The following is an 18,365-nucleotide window of genomic DNA, read 5'->3' as shown; positions in this document are numbered from 1 at the left end:
GACGTCAACAACAACCTGAATCATAATTTGATTAGCGCTCGCTTAACATTTTAATGGAAACTCTTTTTTAAAAATTTGGCTTCTGCTATTTCATGCATATTTGAGTTCTGAAAGGTTATGCTTTTCAAATCTGTATGAACATTTCAGAGTCAAACTACAGGATTCTATCGAGTGTAACCGGCGATAGCAGCACATACTAAAATACACCGTGACCAGTGACTATGTCACGTAATTCCATCGTATAATTGTCCTGAATACCTCTCAAGTCTAAGTAAAGCAGCGATTGCTCGAATTTCTAGCTGACAGGAACAAATGATATTTGGTCGTCACACCTGTCTGTATAGCAGTCGCTGTTCATAACTTTGGAGAGTTCTTGTGAAAAAGGATATCGCATTCGCTTAACGGGTGAACGTCATAATTAGACCGCATTACAACTCCACTCCGAAATCATTTCCTCCATTTTCGCTAGAAATGTTGTCTTTGTATCTCGCATTTTGAATGCGAGCTCAAAATGTTTGCACATGTCTCTTAGTACCTTGACTTTGAGGCTGGGCAACCTTCACTCTCTTGCCAACGAGCACACATCATCAACCAAGAAGGAAAGAGTACTTTTGACCAATTTCAGAAAGCTGTCTAACGAGTGTTTTTAAATAAATTATGACGAACCCCTAAATAAACAAATATCAAAATTGAAATATTTTTTATTCACCTAACATATCACACAGTTTAAAAACACAAAAGATTTTTTGCTGCATGCGGTGTGATACGAGGACCAGGATATTCAACTTTGACTTTTGAGAGCTCTAAAAATTTTATTTTAACGTATTTCCAGAAACTAATGTGGTTTCCTTTACTTGCTACCAAAGATAGTTTATTGGGCAAAGTTTGAGGGAAACTTTTTTCCGATGCGAAATACCTTGGACCGCTCTTACAGAGATCGCCTCTCAATTCATGAACGCTTCACGCTTTTTGTGACTCGGTGTTAAGTTAAGAGAGGAACCGTTGAAAATTTGAACACGTTATAGGGAATAGTATGGGGAACGAAATATGGTCGATTTACTGTGATCAAACTCATTACGAAAGTAATATTAAATCACTCATATCAAACACGATAGACAACTTCGACGGAGCAGTTCTAGATTATCATTGCGCAGAAAAAGAAATGTTGTGCATTGATAATATTTCAGTGCATGTGTTTTGTGTTTTCCTTTATTCTAGGTCATTTCCCAAACATTTCGAAAAACCGTAATGGAAGTCTGAAACAGCTGGTTGATAACAAAAACATTTATTATTAGCTTTTAGGTATCAACCCGTCAATATTTAGGAAACGGTTAATCGGAATACTATTCAGAACTATTATGCCCGTGTTCAAAAACAGTAAATTAGTATTGTCACTATTATTATTATAATTACAATGTGGGTTGCAGTTAAAAATCGCAATGGCGACAGTTGTATATGAAGGAAATTTAATTTTAAATTTTTTTTATTTATTTTTTTTCAGGTTTTATTTATTTTCGAGTCAAATAAGCTCATTGCGAGAATTTCTTAAGCGATAAGGTCGACTGGGTTTGCCAATACCCGTTGTGCCTTTAGGTTTCTAACGCATCAAGTCGGCCTTCCCTACAAAATCCTCCTTCTCCCTCGCAGGTGAAAAAATAACGACGATATTCCGCGTGACTATGATCCCTAAAGTCTAACACCAAAGATTCTTCATTGTTACTTACATAATTATTTTGATATGTTGGAGAAAAAAAAAAGGGAACACTCATGTCTAACGAATCCATCTCTACCTCTGTAAGTTTCTGAAGTCAAACAACTAATTAAGCTTTGGTGAACTATTATCTCCATTTGTTGTTCCAAGAAACGTAAAACGTCGCATATTTTGTCAATAACATCTTCTAGTGCGTGGCACGTGCAGGTGAAATCTACCGCTCTGCACTATTTAGCGAATACCGTTAGAAAACGCGAACAAAACATATCTATATTATATCTATTTATGATAGACATTTTACAAGTGGAAACGCAATTGTTTCGAAGCAACTCCTAGCGTTCTTAACAAAACCTATTTCGACGTAGAGGCGTTAAATAAACAAAGAGTGGCACCTGTCAATAATTGATAGTATCATTAAAGTGAATAAAACCCGTCATCACAAGTTGACATCTTTAGCCCAAGGCTATATTATTCAAAAATGCACCTTTTTTCGCCAAGTATTGTGTATCCCATGCTAAACTATTGAAAAAGCTTTAAAATTCGAATGAATCATTTGCTTGAAAAGTTAGTTTCATTTTTGTCATATTTTTTTACTTAAGTAAGAAGGCTTACCGCTACTAAATTTCGGCAGAAATACCCGAGGAAAATAATTTGCATGACAATCAGTTTACCGTGATGTATGTCAGCGCTGAATAAACGGCTGGTTCTTGCTAAAAGGAAAATTATCACAAACCTTGAATTTATATTGGCAAAGGATATTTCGGACCGATCTACAGCCACTGACAATTTTCAAGAAGGTTGCATTTGGTTCAGCTTACAGGAACTAAACTCACCCAACGGAAAAAATAATGATGACGAAAAGCTGCCAGTTGTGGGGAACGCTCCTGTTATCAATAATTATGTTGAGTGGGTACCAAAGCTTCTTTTAAAAGATTGATTTCATTTAGAAAAAATTAATTTCATTTAGAATGCATTCTAAGCGTACTCCGAGGAGTCCATCTAATGGCTGCCCTTTGAAAAGCCTCCAAATGCCGCTAAAACTTAGATTAGTTTAGGATTAGACGATCCTTAGTGGCAGGTGGCCACACAGGCTTTTTCTCAGGAAGCCAAGACGAAATATTTTAGGGGATGTATTCCATGGAGCCATTTTACCCTTGTATTATTGAGATACAGGCTTAAAGCCTGTTCTAAATCAGGCTTCTATTACGAAAAAGTGAAGCTTTTGCGCAAACATGCAACCAGCGATGGGATATTTTATGCAAATTCTGTAATGACTTCAAAGAAAGTTGAAATTTCCGTCGTCTCTCACCTTTCACAAACTACTGAGCTTTGCAGGTTAACAATGCAATGTTTTCTCCTTGGAAATTTTCATATGGGTCAGTTTTTCCTAGGTGTTTAATTTACCATTGATATGTAAACAATGTCTGAGAAGCCAACATCGTTATGCAGAAACGTTCTTTACACCCAGGGATGCCTTTATGTATTTCTCAATTCCTAAGCTGCAAAACGTAGTTTTGGAAAGAAGCCTCACTCTTTAATCTTACAAAGGCCGCCTATCTTTGGAAAAAGTAATAATGATATAAACAAAAATTAAGTAAACAAACAAAAACGTGGACAAATAAATATAAATAAACGGCGTTAATGATACAAAATAAGATAAAATACTGAGAAATATCTCACCTATATAGAAAGTTGCATAAAAGGATGTTAGTTTTTTAAAGATATCGCTTTTTATTAACTTGTATATTGGAAACTTCTGTCAACTTCGTGGTAGTTGAAGACTTGGTTTCAACGAGATGATGTATGCAATCACTCTGCTGTAATGGTAGTTTCCATGAAAATTATACTCAGCAGTCTTATGCAACAGTGGTATAATTATTTACACAACGAAGGTTCTGCGATACCTTTGTATTTTTCATAACTATCTTCATCGTTATTTTCAAATTCAATATTCTTATATTTTTGGTTTTGTTCTTGTTTTTGTTGTTTCAGGTTTTACCCTGGGCAGTGGAGATTGTGATTCGAACAAATGTAAATCGGTATGTGAAAATGGAGGCGATCATTGCAATTCGCTCGCGAATTATGGTAAATATATTTGTTGTATGAAATGCAAGGGGAGAGGGTGTAAACAGACGTGCAGTAATGGAGTAAAGCTCTGTGAAATGAATCTGGAATGTGAAGGTAGCGATTGTGACCAAACCTGCAACGCTGACGAATGTTATCTGAACTGCAGTGGGAACAATTGTAAAACACAGAAGTGTCAAGGTAAAGGCAATGTATGTGAAATGGATCTGGAATGTGACGGTCAGGATTGTGAACAGACCTGCGAGGCTAAAAAATGTAATCTGAACTGCAGAGGGAAAAATTGTAAAACACAGAAGTGCCAAGGTAAAGGAAATGTATGTGAAATGGATCTGGAATGCGACGGTCAGGATTGTGAACAGACCTGCGAGGCTAAAAAATGTAATCTGAACTGCACCGGGAAAAATTGTAAAACACAGAAGTGCCAAGGTAAAGGAAATGTATGTGAAATGGATCTGGAATGCGACGGTCAGGATTGTGAACAGACCTGCGAGGCTAAAAAATGTAATCTGAATTGCACCGGGAAAAATTGTAAAACACAGAAGTGCCAAGGTAAAGGAAATATATGTGAAATGGATCTGGAATGCGACGGTCAGGATTGTGAACAGACCTGCGAGGCTAAAAAATGTAATCTGAACTGCAGAGGGAAAAATTGTAAAACACAGAAGTGCCAAGGTAAAGGAAATGTATGTGAAATGCATCTAGAATGTAACAACCAGGAATGTGAACAAATATGCGAAGCCAAAGTATGCAACCTGACCTGCAGCGGGAGAAAATGTAAAACACAAAGTTGCAGAGGTGATGCACAGGTGTGCAATAAGTATTTTAACGCTAACGATTGTACACAGATGTGTGACGGTCACTCCATCACTTCAGATTCATACTCGCCGAATATCGTTACATCTATTGGGGCTTCAACAATTCGAGTATTCGCAACTAAAATTTCAACGGGACATGGAACAGAAGCTTGCGGTGAGTACAATAATACTTTGGATACTTAAAACATTCTTTTTTTGTTTTACGAAGAAGTGTTTAAGATTCTAAAAAAGAAATATGAAATATTTTCTTGGAAAATTCGGCGCACCTTACCATAGCGTCAATTTTATTTTAACAATTAAATATTCTTCAACATTCAGCTCGGTTGCAATCAATGTCGCAGTCACCTTTGGCATTAATCTCACCGTTACCATCACCTTCGTCACACTCACCATCAGCAGCAGTGTTACCAGCGAGGGCATCAGTATCTTCATCATTACTGTTGTCATCATCGGAAACATCGGCAGCAGGATCATCATCGTCTCCGTCTCTACGGACACGTCAGTCATCGACGTCGGAAGTTATTAAAAATCTGGTAAGCAAAGAATTGTAAAGCTTTTTATTTACAACATTGTTGTTCGCCAACTTTATTTTCTTTATTAATCTCAGGCAAACGATTCTGTTTCCAAACTAAAAGGAGGAGTAATCAGTAGAATCTTGTCCTTGATGGTATGAACTTATTTCTTTCTTATCTTTTGTGATTAATCCACTTAGTCTATATGAAGTGTGCAATGGTTAGAGAGACTGACCGATACAATGCAGCAGTTCCTAAGCTTGAAGAAAACTCCTAATTCATTCGAAGAAGAGCAATCAAGACCGTATCATTATCGCCATCGTTCTCAATATCATTATTACAATTATTATAGCATTATCATTATCACTATCCTTATTATTATCATTAATAAGATATGAACTGACATCAGTGAAATAATTGATTCCTTAACTTGTGCACATCCTACACACCATTTGGCTATCTTGCAGGATTTTTGTTCTTTTATCCATTTTTGGCTTTTATTTGTTTCTTTACCAATTTTTTATGTAACCTAACTAGAAGTAGACGAAATATAGGCCTTGCTTATATAATTAATGCATTACTTTTACCGCAAACTGTTTTGTTAAAATGTTCGACCGCGATCAGGGGTTCTGCCGCTCGATACTCATGGGAAACTCTTGTTTGAGTCTCACGGATCCCAACTTTTAGCATTTTACTTTAACAGAAATATGTTATGTTATTCAGGAAGCTATAGGGATTTTTGAAGACTTCATCACCAGTACCCAAAACCTCGAAAAACCTTTTACCAAAGAAGAAATCGAAATAATAAGAAATTCCGTCTTTAAAGTGGCAGTCGCCTTGGAGGTATTCGCACTTGATTATGGCAAACACCAAATGATTGGAGCGAATTCTTCAGTAGAGATAAACAGCCGAAAACTGGGTGAGTCAGTGCATGATCATTTGTACCGATTTGAAGTAATCCATTACTTGTTTATCGACTGACACAATGACATAATGGCTGATTTGATGATTTAACTTTTTTTCACGGGACCTGCTGATCGGTGCTGTAGCCAGATCAAGCCGGTTAATCCCTCCCATTGACCATTTATTTTTATCAATCACAGTGATTATGGACATTTTTTTTCGGCGATTGGAATGTTCAAAAGCGTTAAAACCTCAACTTTCCGATGTCATGATGATCTATAGAGGACTGTACTTTTTAGAAGATTATGTAAGGAATACGTAGCTTTCAAACAAGTAAAATTATCATATTAGGATTATGACTTGCTTTCGGACCAACACGAAAAATATCTCTTGGAAAATGTGTTACTCTTAATTTCGTCTTTATTTTTTTTGTCCATCAGTGTTGGCTATACAAAAAACCTACCGAAAAAATGCTAGTGACTTTTATCTTGGGAAACAAGAACTGCAAACAAGCCTGGAGGTTTCCTATAAAAACTTTGCCAACAACGGTTTGTATTGACTTCAGTTTTTAAATCTTTGACGTGCTATGACAAAGCACAACTCTTCATTCCTCTTCAATTTTTTTGCAGTTTTGAAATACATCTACAAATACATACAAGTTTTTTTTTTACTTTTTCAGAATCAGTCGTTGTTGGGATCGTGTACAAGGATCTCCATGACGTATTAATTACAGATCAACCCTTCAGAACTATAACGGGCGCCACAAAGTGAGGTTACCTCCTACAGTTTCTTAACTAAATGCCCCTTCCATCGAAAATACAAAAAAAAAGAAACTTGATCAGTTGAATCTACTAGGTTGTAAATTTTTCAAAACCCTGTCGAAAGAAAATTGGTCATGTAAATCAATGATATTTTCCGTGTTTGATAAATTAGCCTTTAAGTAACACTGGTTCGAATAGGCTCCCAGCTTGCTGTTTTCATTAAAATAATTACTACACTTTAAATAAATCTGTTTCATACTGATTTTATATTTCCTCCGAAGGTATTTGGACTCGTGGATAACTGCCGTGGCTTTAGATCCAAAACCAGAAAAGTTAAAAGAGAATGTCATCTTAAGGTTCAGAAATCTGAAGGTAAGAACACGATCAAAATCAGTATCAATTGTTTTGCATTGTGATATTTATTCCGAGTATATGATTTTAATGTTTATATTCCGATTACAGACTCGTGAAGGAGAGAAGAAATGCATGTTTTGGAGTGGCTCAAGTCAAAGGTAACAGCTGGAATATATTTTTCATCCTATTCTAGGAATAGCTGATTCTTCATGCTTAAATTATGAAAAAAATTTAATGATTATTATACTTAAATGGGTGTTTTTCTAGGTTTACTATTAGCTGTCAATAATTTCTCACTCGACTTTGACGAGACATTGAAACTTTCCCCACGTTCTAAAAAGGCCTTTCAAGGTCAATCTGTTTGTTCTTTAAATGAAAGCATTGATTTGGTGAATGTTATTTTTTTCTTGGGAGGTTTTGTAATTGCTGTTTTTCTTTTTTCTGTCTCCATAAATATATCTATACATCAATTGCTTTTAGATTCCTTCCATTTACTTTAATTCTACGTTCACTGATTTGTTTGTTTGCATTATCGTGTTTGTTTGTTTCTGTGTTTCTTGCCTTGCTTGTTTCCTTGTTTGCTTTTTCACTTAGGTTAGGGTGTATTGATGTTTGACGAGTCTAAATAAGAATTGTGCTAAGCCTGAATATCAATATCATCAGTATACCACTTGCCTCAGATTTAAAGTACTGACAGTGATCACTCAAATGCAAATCCATTAGTGACAGGGAGAAGATGTCGACAAAAGCCAAATCCGAAAGTACTCAACGATGTGTAGAGGTTATGAACTCTGTGAAAGTAAGACAGAAATTAAACTTATCGGTGCCCTGATAAGTTTTCTTTTATTTTTCTTTTGATCATCATTATTATTCATTATTTTATTTTTTTCAGTTCGGGCGAATTTTCAGAGACAGGATGCCACTTAGTTACTTCGAAAAGCAACTCAGAAGAAACAGTTTGCAGCTGCAATCATTTGACTCATTTTGCTGTCTTACTTGACTCCAACGGTAGCCCAGGGGTAATGAGTTTATTTTCGCCTTACGTTTAGCATTGGTTATAAAATTTCGTAGGATCAAATAAAAAAATTGCCATCTCTTCATCTCTCTTCACAGCTCTTAAAGGAAGACGAAACTATTCTGGAAATTATCACGAACGTGGGACTAAGTCTTTCCATCTTCGCGATTCTTTTGACAATTATTCTATATTCCTACCTCACGTAAGTACTGTAACCATACGCTCAAAGAACCGAGTCTTTGCATGACCTTAAAGGCTTTAGGGCTTAGAACAGACAAGTTCTTTAAAAAACATATCGATTTCATTAAAAAGTATTTCGACAAAATAAATTAATAACAAATGAAGATGATCAAAATGTAATAGAGATTTATAAAATTTATGTGCGAAAGCAGGTAAGATGTCTTAACTAGTACAGTACATAATTAATAGAATACCTTGTCAGATATTCCTTCGTTTTGTTTTTGTTTCTGTCTCGTCTTGGATTTTTTTTTCTGTTTGTTTTTTAGTTTTTTTTTATTGCTTGCTTGTTTTACTAGAGACGTATGGCAACCTCTGACTCAAATACGACTGAGTCTTTCTGTGTCCCTTGGAGCTGGACAAATAATCTTTCTCGCCGGCATAAACGCTACAGAAAATATGGTAAGTGTTTTATTTATCTATTCATGGTCTCTATGCTTTTTAGGAGCCTAGAAGATTCCCTAGAAAATAATATGAAAAACCTACAAAAACTTTTTTTCTCTCTCGCAGGCTCTATGTGTCCTAACAGCAGCTTTCTTGCAGTATTTCCTAATGGCAGCTTTCTGTTGGATGCTGGTGGAGGGAATTTATTTCTTCCTGTTTGTCGTGAAAGTTTATAACATCAACACCAAGATGCATATGTATCATTTCATATCATGGGGTATTTTTATTTCACTTGATGTAATTATCGTGAGCTGCTGAATCGGAAACGCCTCAAATTGGACGCGTGACTTCTCCAGTTGCGCTCACTTCCTTCTTCTTATGTTTAGGTTTACCCCTCATCATGGTTAGCATTTCAATAAGCATCGCCGCTGGAAAAGATGGAATTAAAAGCTATACCAGTGAAAAATAGTATGAGAAACAGTCAATAATACACCTGCAGTCTGTTCTCTTCCTCTTCTCTCTCTCTCTCTCTCTCTCTCTTTCCATTTTTAATAATCAGCATTTTACGGCGTATTGCTGCTGTTAATATCTCTTTCTAGTTTTCCGTCATTACCCCATTTGTTTTCTCTGGCAGTTGTCTTGTCTTATTGTGTTGTTGTGTTTGATTTGTGTCGTACTGTGAAGGTTATACTCAAGACATTCATTTTTTTTATATACTCGTCTCCAGCTGCTGGCTGTCCTCAACAAACAACTTGATCTGGATCTTCGTCACATTTGTAGCTTTCATTGAAGTTGTGAGTCTCTGATTAATTAACGCCTCATTAATATTGTTATCATTGTTATTACTATTGTCGGTAATATTATTGTTATTCCTATACCAAGACTACCTATTATTAAAGATTTTCATTAATAAAGTGATAGCGTGGCGCAGCACAGGGCTCTCTGCCGCCCATCATAGAGACGCAGGAGTGCGTTGGCTACCTGAAAAAAGAGGTTTTAATTTTTAATGAATATTCAGACTTTTCTTTTTTCAAACGCTCACAAAGAGACGAATGAGAATTTTTTCTGTTGTCGGTGATGCATTTTATATTCCTTGCTTTTTTTCAGCTCAACATTTTGATACTCGTCCGAGTGATAAAGGAGATGAGCACATTAATGCAACCCACGGGAGAAAACAACCGTACACAGCAAATACGGGAAGTTTTCAAATTTAACATTTATTAGATAATTGTGATAAACTTGCCCCCTGAATTTTATAAAATTCAGGGGGCAAAGGTAAATTATAACTAGTTTCTACAAAGGCTCCTCTGGTAATGTGATCACATTCTTGTCGCATTTAGTTTAGCACTATTTGTCTAGATTCCGCTCTAGTTAGTCTGCGACGATGAGGCAATACGACTTTTGAAAAAAGTTAATTCACCTGAGTGAAAGAAACGGTTTGTCGTTGCTCATTATATATTGACGGTTAAGAATATATGAAAGTCATATATTTGAACTGCGGATAAAGACATGAATAAGTGATCCTCGCAGTGATGTGCGCTACTTAGGCAGTAGTGAAAATAAGGCCTAGTGCACATCACTGCGAGGATCACTTTCATTCATGTCATTATATATTGTCGTCGTTTTTCAGACTTGGCATTAAAACATGTGCGGTGATGATCCCAGTGCTTGGTGTCACGTGGCTTTTTGGACTTTTGTTATCATTACACAAAGCTTTCGCCTACATTTTTACCATTTTCAACTCTACTCAGGTAAGCTTTCAATAGAAATCAGTCAATAAATAAATTTTATTCATCTGTTCACATACTTAAATGCTCAAAGTATTCTTTTACCAAAAAAAGACTCTTTGACATTGGTCATATGATATCGCCTATTCAAAATAACTTACCCAACATCAGACAATCTTTATTGGTCTACAAGATATGACACTTGCTCTAACTCATTCTTTCGCCACTTTTATTGTGCTTTCATCTCAAACGATCATACCTTTATGACCCTTCTCACCCGGATTACAAGAGGTGTAATACTGATATAATTATCTGTTCTAGGGAATCCTGATTTTTGTTCTTCATTGTGTGCGGAACAGCCAGGTGAGATGAATATCAAACTGAGGATGTACATAAGGCGAATTGTGTAATTGCTAGACATCAATAGAAATTTTGTGGGTCAGAAATTGATATTTGGTCGCCTGTTCATCTGCAGATTAGAGAGCGATTGAAAAGGAAGATGAACATCATTTTCCCATCTGCTGTAGATCGTGGAAACTCTGCGAGGAAGAGCTCACAAGTTAATTGAAGTGATGATAACGTTACGTTAAAAAGAGGATGGATGAGATATCACAGCTGTGTAGCGATTCTTTAAGGAAATATTACTCCAGCAAGATACAAGCACAGACATATATCGAGGAGCACGAAAACTTTTCATCACCATCGCTCATAATTATTGCCACAGCGGAATAGTTTTTTTTTTTTTATCATAATTGGTACTAAATAGTTACTTTCTGGAGCTTGGGGATATCACAACTATATAATTTTATTTGTTTTCCTCGCTGTATGATTGTGGATCGCACTCTATTCTATTAAAAGAATTACGAAATGAAACAGTTTATTTCGATGTTAATGGATTATTTCGCCATGCTTGTTTTAAGCAGGTGCAAAGAATTTAACCGAAGACAAGACGTCAAGAATTCGCGTGACATACAATCTCCTGCAAATTTATTAGCAACAGAAGGATGATATTTACTAAAAATAACACAAGCTAAAAGCTTATCCTTCTAGCAAGAGACTGATCTTGAATTTCCATTAACCTGATACTGCCAAACCGGGAAGAAGTACAGAATTGAGGAAACGTAATGCTGTCAGAAAATTAACTCACAAAAAAAACAAAAAACAAAAAAAATGTTGACGAAATTTTGTCAGATATGGGGAATAGTCTTTTTATCTATGAATTTGTTGAATGAGTACGAAAGTTCTTTTTAGAACATAAATTATTGTTCACTAGATTAGTGCCACAAACATACTCCGAAAATTATGACTTCTTCAGAGTTCTTTAGCGAGACTCGAGCTCTTTACCCTCGCAGCGGCTTTCGGAGAGAAATAACAATATCTCCAGATAAACTCTCATAATAAGAGCGGTCCTAAAGAGGAGCCTTGGGGCACCTCGCAGTTCAAATCAAACTTTGACAGACAACCACGAACTAATATCCTCTGACTACGCCCTGATAAATACGATCAGAACCACTTGGACACCCTGCCTCCAAGTCCAAGCGTATTGAGTGCCTCCAGCAAGATTTTATGCTCGACTGTATCGAAAGCAACACTAAGATCGAGTAGCACTAGAAGGGTTACATGTTGTTTATACATATTGAGCAGGATGTAACTCTTCAGAAGAGCAGTTTCAGTGCTATGATGCACCCTGTAAGCTGACTGAACGTTCGGGTATAGATTCGTGTCGACCATGTGCTCGTGCATCTGATGGAAGACTGCTTTCTCAGTGAACTTCGATAAGAAAGCCAAATTGCTTACCGGTCTGAAATTCTTGAGTATGATATGAAGACCAGGCTTTTTGAGTAACGGACATACTAGTGCCTCCTTCCAGGACTTGGGAAAGTGTCCGGCTTCTAATGATTTGTCAATGATCGTAGTAATGACGGGGAGAAGAGGATCCGGCACATCTGCTGACCAGGCGAGAGGGCATTGGATCGAGCGAGGGCAAGGTGGGCAAGACTTCAATGTTGAGTTATGGATAAGCGACTTAACACTGTTGGCAGACAGGATCTTGAATGCAGATAACGATGGAGTCGATCGATTGAAGCCATCAGCAGTAGTGAATGCAGAGGCAGGTAAATCTATAATATCAGCATCGATTTGTCTCTGGATTGTATCAATCTTTGACACAAAATACTTTCCAACTTCGCTTGCAAAAGTGGGGGCGTGCAGATTCGGAGGTAACTCATCGCCCTGCGACTGATTAAACAGGCTTTTACTAGCACGAAACAACTTTCGCTGATTACAGCTGTTATCCTCGATTAGCTTAGTGTAAAACGCCTGTCGTGCCTTGTTCATAAGATTGTTGACAGCATTGCGCTTAACTTTGAAGACAGCCAAGTCGGAGTCAAGTTTCGAAAATCTCCATCTTCTTTCAGCTTTCCGTCGCTCTCTCTAGGCTTGTCTGATTTCGTCTGTGTACCATGGAACTAGCAGACGCATAACAATCGTTCGAGGCTTAACATGGGCATGTTTGTAAAAAATCGTTGAAAAACGTGGTCATGGGGATCCTGTGATCATCAGAGTCAGACTGTGGTCGACAGACTACAACCAAACGAAGACCGTAGGAAGAAGCTAGCTGGACGGTCCACTCTGAAAACTCAAATGACATGTTAGCACCACCACCCACTTTCTTGACGGTCAGCAAGTCCCTGAACAATAGAGCTGTACCACCGCCTTGACGACAATCACGTATATGATCTAAAAGCTTACATACATTCGGACAATTCCTTCCAATTCCTTCCAGTGACCCATCACGAGTTTCCACCCCATTTACTAGTCAGAGTCAAGCAGATAAAACGAATACAGAGGCCATAGATATTAGCATCGTTTCAAACGCAAGTCCTTCCATTGTCCAGTCGCCCATTGTTGAACCGTCCATTGTTCAGCCAAATCCGTCCAAACCGTTTTACTGTAAACGAACCCCTTAATTTCCCTAGATGTTGAAGAAATAAGAGATTCCGAGAACCTTGGATCACAAGAAGAGGAAGAATCAAACGCTCGTGGTTCGGCTATCCAGTTAATTAATCCATCGGCAGATAAAACACAATAACGAGTTGGCTTCGAGTAAAGTTTGGACAGGGAAGCTATGTTTTGTGTTTTGTGCATTTGTACATTAACTAATTATGCACGCTAGAGTGGTTGCGTGGAAAATATCAACATGAGAATAAAGGCAAAGATAGACCGACCTGGACTCCCCTTATGGCCTTTGTGGTCGAGTCGCATATCGTCGCATTATATTTTTGATCTCGCAAGCATGTCTATCAGGGATTTGTTTTTTTGCCAACGGTCAACAGGTCCTTTTAGCTATATATAAACGCAGTCGTAACATTTTAGATTCGCGCGTACATCTAAAGTATAGGATTTAATCAGAGGGGAGGGGTGGGAAAGAAGGAATTCTTTAAATTTATGCAAATCGCCAAATGGGTTTTTCAGCTGCCTTCGCATTTTGATACGGCTTTGGAAATATGAACTAAAAAACCAAAAACGTATATCACACAAAGATAGCAACGTTTCGAAATAACAAAGGCTCTAGCTAGTTAAGAAACTGTTTAATTTCACGATGAAAATGCAGTGTAAGCAAACTTAAGCAGCAATTCCGATTTTAATTTTGCCAATTTTGTAATTTTAAAAAACTGTATTTAAGTACGATCACGTATTGAATAGGGGAAAAGGTAGACAAATGTTAGCTTTCCAATGCTTGCATAAAATATACCAAATTCATTACGAAAGCAATATTAAAGTAAACATATCAAACACGATAGACAACTTCTACGGAGCTCCTCTAGATTATCATTGCACAAAAAAAAAACAAACAAACAAAAAAAAAGTTTTGCATTGATATTATTTCAATCTATGTGTTTTCCTCTATTCTACATCATTTCCCAAACTTTTCGAAAATCCCTAAGGGAAGTCTTAAACAGCTCGTTGATGACAAATACATTTATTGTTAGCTTTTAGGTATTAACCTGTCAATATTTAGGAGACAGGTAATCGAAATACTATTCAGAATTACAATGCCCGTGTTCAAAAACAGTACATTAATATTATTGTTATTATAATTACAATGTGGGCTGCGATCAAAGATCGCAATGAACACAGTTGTATACGAAGAAAACTCTTTTTAATATTTTTTTTTCGGGATGAAGTTATTTTCGAGTCAAATAAGCTTATTGTGAGCATTTCTTAAGCGATAAGTTCGACTGGGTATGCTAATACCAGTTGTCTTTTAAGGTCTTCGAATGCCTAAAGTCGGCCTTCCCTACAAAATCCTCCTTTTCCCTCGCGGGTGAAAAATAACGAGTCGTCTGTTACCATAATCTGCGTAACTATGATCCCCTAAGTCTAACATTACAGATTCTTCATCGTTACTCAAATAATTATTTTGATATACCGGCGACGAAAACAGGGAACACTCAGTTTCTAACTCGGAAAATTTTTGAAGTTAAAAAAATCAATTTAGCCTTGGTGAGCTATTATCTCCATTTATTGTTCCAAGAAACGAAAAACGTCACATATTTTGTCAATAACACCTTCTAGTGCGTGGCACGTGCAGGTAAGATCTTCTGCTCTGCATTACTCAGTGAGGACCGCTAGCCAGAAAAAGCGAAGAAAAAAAATCTATTATGACAGACATATTACAAGTGGTGAGGTGATTGTTTCGAAGGAACTCATGTGATGCTAATGCTCTTAAAAAAAAAAAACCTAATTCGACGGAGCAGAGCGAAATAAACGAAGAGTGGCAACTGTCAATAATTAATAGTAACATGAAAATGAATAAAACCCGTCACCACAAGTTAATATCTTTAGCCTAAGACTATATTATTGAAAAATGCACAGTTTTTCGCCAAGTATTGTGTACTCCATACAATTCGAATAAATCATTTGCTCGATACCTTAGTTTCATAACTGTTATATTTTTTACTTAAGTAAAAAGGCTTACTGCTACTAAATTTCGGCAGAAATATCCGACGAAAATAATTTGCATGACAATCCATTTTTCTGTTGTGTATATCACTGAGTAAACGGCTGGTTTTAGCTAAAATTTGAATTATCACTAGCATTGATTTATACTGGCAAAGGATATTTCGGACCGGTCTTCAGCCACTGACAATTTTCCAGAAGGTTGCATTTGGTTCAGCTTACAGGAACTAAACTCACCCAAAGGAAAAAAAAATAATGATGACGAGAAGCTGCCAGTTGTGGGGAACACTCCTGTTATCAATAACTATGTTGAGTGGGTACCAAAGCTTCTTTTAAAAGATTGATTTCATCTAGAATACATCCTAAGCGCACTTCGTGGAGTCCATCTTATGGCTGCCCTTTGAAAAGTCTTCAAAGACCGCTAAACTTAGATTAGTTTTAGATTAGACGATCCTCAGTTGTAGGTGGCCACACAGGCTTTTTCTTAGGAAGCCAAGACGAAATATTGTACGGGATGTATTTCAGGAAGCCTTTTTAGCTAATTATATTGAGATACAGGCTTAAAGCCTGTTCTAACCCATGGGTCTATCATAAAAAAATGAAGCTTTTGCGCATATATGCAAACAGCGATGGGATATTTTAAGCCCAGTTTTTTTTTCCAATTTAAAGATATGCAAATTCTGTAATGACTAAATAGAAAGTTGAAATTTAGGTCGTCTCTCACCCCTTACAAACTACCGAGCTTTGCAGCTTAACAATACCATTTCAAGTCTCTCAAGTCTTGTTTTCTCCATGGCAATTTTTATATAAGTCAGTTTTTCCTTGGTATTTAATTTATAATTAATCTGTAAACAATATATGAGAAACCAACTTCGTCATGCGGAAATGTTCTTTACACCTAGGGATGCCCTTAAGTATTTCTCAATTCCTAAGCTGCAAAACCTAGTTATGGAAAGGAGGCTCACTCTTTAATCTTACAAGGGCCGCCTATCTTTGCAAAAAAAAAAATAATAATAATAATTTAAAAAAATTAAGTAAATAAACAAAAACTTGGATAAATTAATACAAATATATCCAAAAATAAGATACAATACTGAGATATATCTCGCCTATATAGAAAGATACATAACAGGCTGTTTGTTTGTAAAGAAATCGCTTTGTATTAACACCTTCGTGGTACTTGAGGATTTCGTTTGAACGAAATGATGTATACCATCTGTCCGCTGTAATGGTAGTTTCCATGAAAATTATACTCAGCAGTCTCAGTGGAACAGTGGTCTAAGTTGTTTATTTGCGCACCAAGGGTCTTGCGATGCCTTTGTATTTTTCAGAACTATCGTCATTGTGGCCGCGTCGCATCATCGCTCTCAAATTACATTTTTGCTCTCGCAAGCATGTCTTTAAAGATTTTTTTTTCCGCCAGAGGTCGACAGGTGCTTTCAGCTATAGATAAACGCAGTCGTAACATTTTAGATTCGCGCGTTTATCTAGGTTATAGGATTTCGGAGGTGAGGGGTGAGAATAAAGGAATTCTATAAATTGATGCGAATCGCCTGTTGGGTTTATCAGCTGTCTTCGCATTTTGAGAAGGCTTTGGAAATATGGACCAAAAAAACCAAAAACGTATATTGCACAAAAATAGCAACGTTTGGAAATAACATGGGTTCTGACTAGTTAACACAACGTTTAATTTCACGATGGAAATACAGGGTAAGCAAACTTCAGCAGCAATTTCGATTTTAATTTTGCCACGAATTTGTCGAATCTTTGTTAATTTCCGTGCCTAAGAAAAAACGAAAAGAAAACGAGCTATTTGAGATCGGTATGCCTGCTTCATGTAGCCGAGTATTCATACCATACACCTTAATAAAATAATAATAACAATGATAATAATAATAATGATGATATTAATGATAAACTGTATTTAAGTACGATCACGCTATAAGTAAGGGAAAAAAGGTAGACAATATTAAGTCTTTCAAATGCTTGCATAAAATATATCAAACTCATTACGAAAGCAGTATTAAATCAAACATATCAAACACGATAGGGAACTTCGACGGAGCAGTTCTAGATTATCATTCCGCAAAAAAATAAATGTTGTGCATTGATATTATTTCAGTATATGTGTTTTGTGGTTTCCTTTATTCTAGGTCTTTTCCCAAACATTTCGAAAAACCCTAAGGGAAGTCTGAAACAGCTGGTTGATAATAAAAACATTTATTATTAACTTTTAGGTATTGACCCGTCAATATTTAGGAAGCGGTTAATCGGATTACTATTCAGAAGTATTATGCCCGTGTTTAAAACAGTAAATTGTTGTTATCACTATTATTATTATAATTACAAAGTGGGTTGCAATTAAAGATCGCAATGTACACAGTTGTATAAAAAGAAAATTTATTTTTATGTGTATCTTTTTTTTTTTTTTTCAGGTTGTATTTAATTTCGAGTCGAATAGACTTATTGCGAGCATTTTTAAGCGATAAGGTCGCGTGGGTATGTCAATACCAGTTGTGTCTTTAGGTTTTCTAACGTATAAAGTCGCCCTACGCTACAAATCCTCCTTCTCCCTCGTGGGTGAAAAAATAACTACCTAAAATAACGTCTGTTACCATATTCCGCGTGACTATGATCCCAAAAGTCTAACATTAAAGATTCTTCATTGTTACTTAACTAATTATTTTTATATGTTGGAGACAAAACAGGTAACACTCACATCTAACGAATCCATCTCTACCTCTGTAAGTTTCTGAAGTTAAACAACTAATTAAGCTTTGGTGAGCTATTATCTCCATTTATTGCTCCAATAAACGTCACCTATTTTGTCAATAACACCTTCTAGTGTGTGGCGCGTGCAGGTGAGATCTATTTAGCGAATACCGTCAGAAAAAGCGAG

General features: G+C 36.5%; 1 protein-coding gene and 1 pseudogene across 2 annotated transcripts in view; one reads left to right on the top strand and one right to left on the bottom strand.

The window, feature by feature from the left end:
- Positions 1–18,365, bottom strand: part of LOC149051612 (uncharacterized) — a 418,635-nt pseudogene that overhangs the window by 161,410 nt on the left and 238,860 nt on the right. The window lies entirely within an intron of this gene.
- LOC149051637 (uncharacterized) lies at positions 1,485–11,377 on the top strand. The gene is made up of 19 exons (XM_089186623.1): positions 1,485–2,617; positions 3,704–4,765; positions 4,930–5,144; positions 5,219–5,278; positions 5,847–6,042; positions 6,467–6,574; positions 6,706–6,793; positions 7,069–7,159; positions 7,250–7,299; positions 8,034–8,160; positions 8,255–8,358; positions 8,693–8,795; positions 8,904–9,054; positions 9,164–9,245; positions 9,505–9,571; positions 9,885–9,969; positions 10,404–10,528; positions 10,826–10,867; positions 10,980–11,377. Exons 1-19 carry the CDS (start codon positions 2,560–2,562, stop codon positions 11,070–11,072), a joined length of 2,907 nt encoding a protein of 968 aa, XP_089042749.1. The 5' UTR covers positions 1,485–2,559; the 3' UTR covers positions 11,073–11,377.

The sequence above is a fragment of the Pocillopora damicornis genome, chromosome 1 (assembly GCF_964200805.1).
Source record: "Pocillopora damicornis chromosome 1, jaPocDami1.2, whole genome shotgun sequence".
NCBI classification, from domain to species: Eukaryota; Metazoa; Cnidaria; class Anthozoa; order Scleractinia; family Pocilloporidae; genus Pocillopora; species Pocillopora damicornis.
The sequence above is the reverse complement of the archived record's forward strand: the minus strand, read 5'-3'. Positions and strand labels throughout refer to the sequence as shown.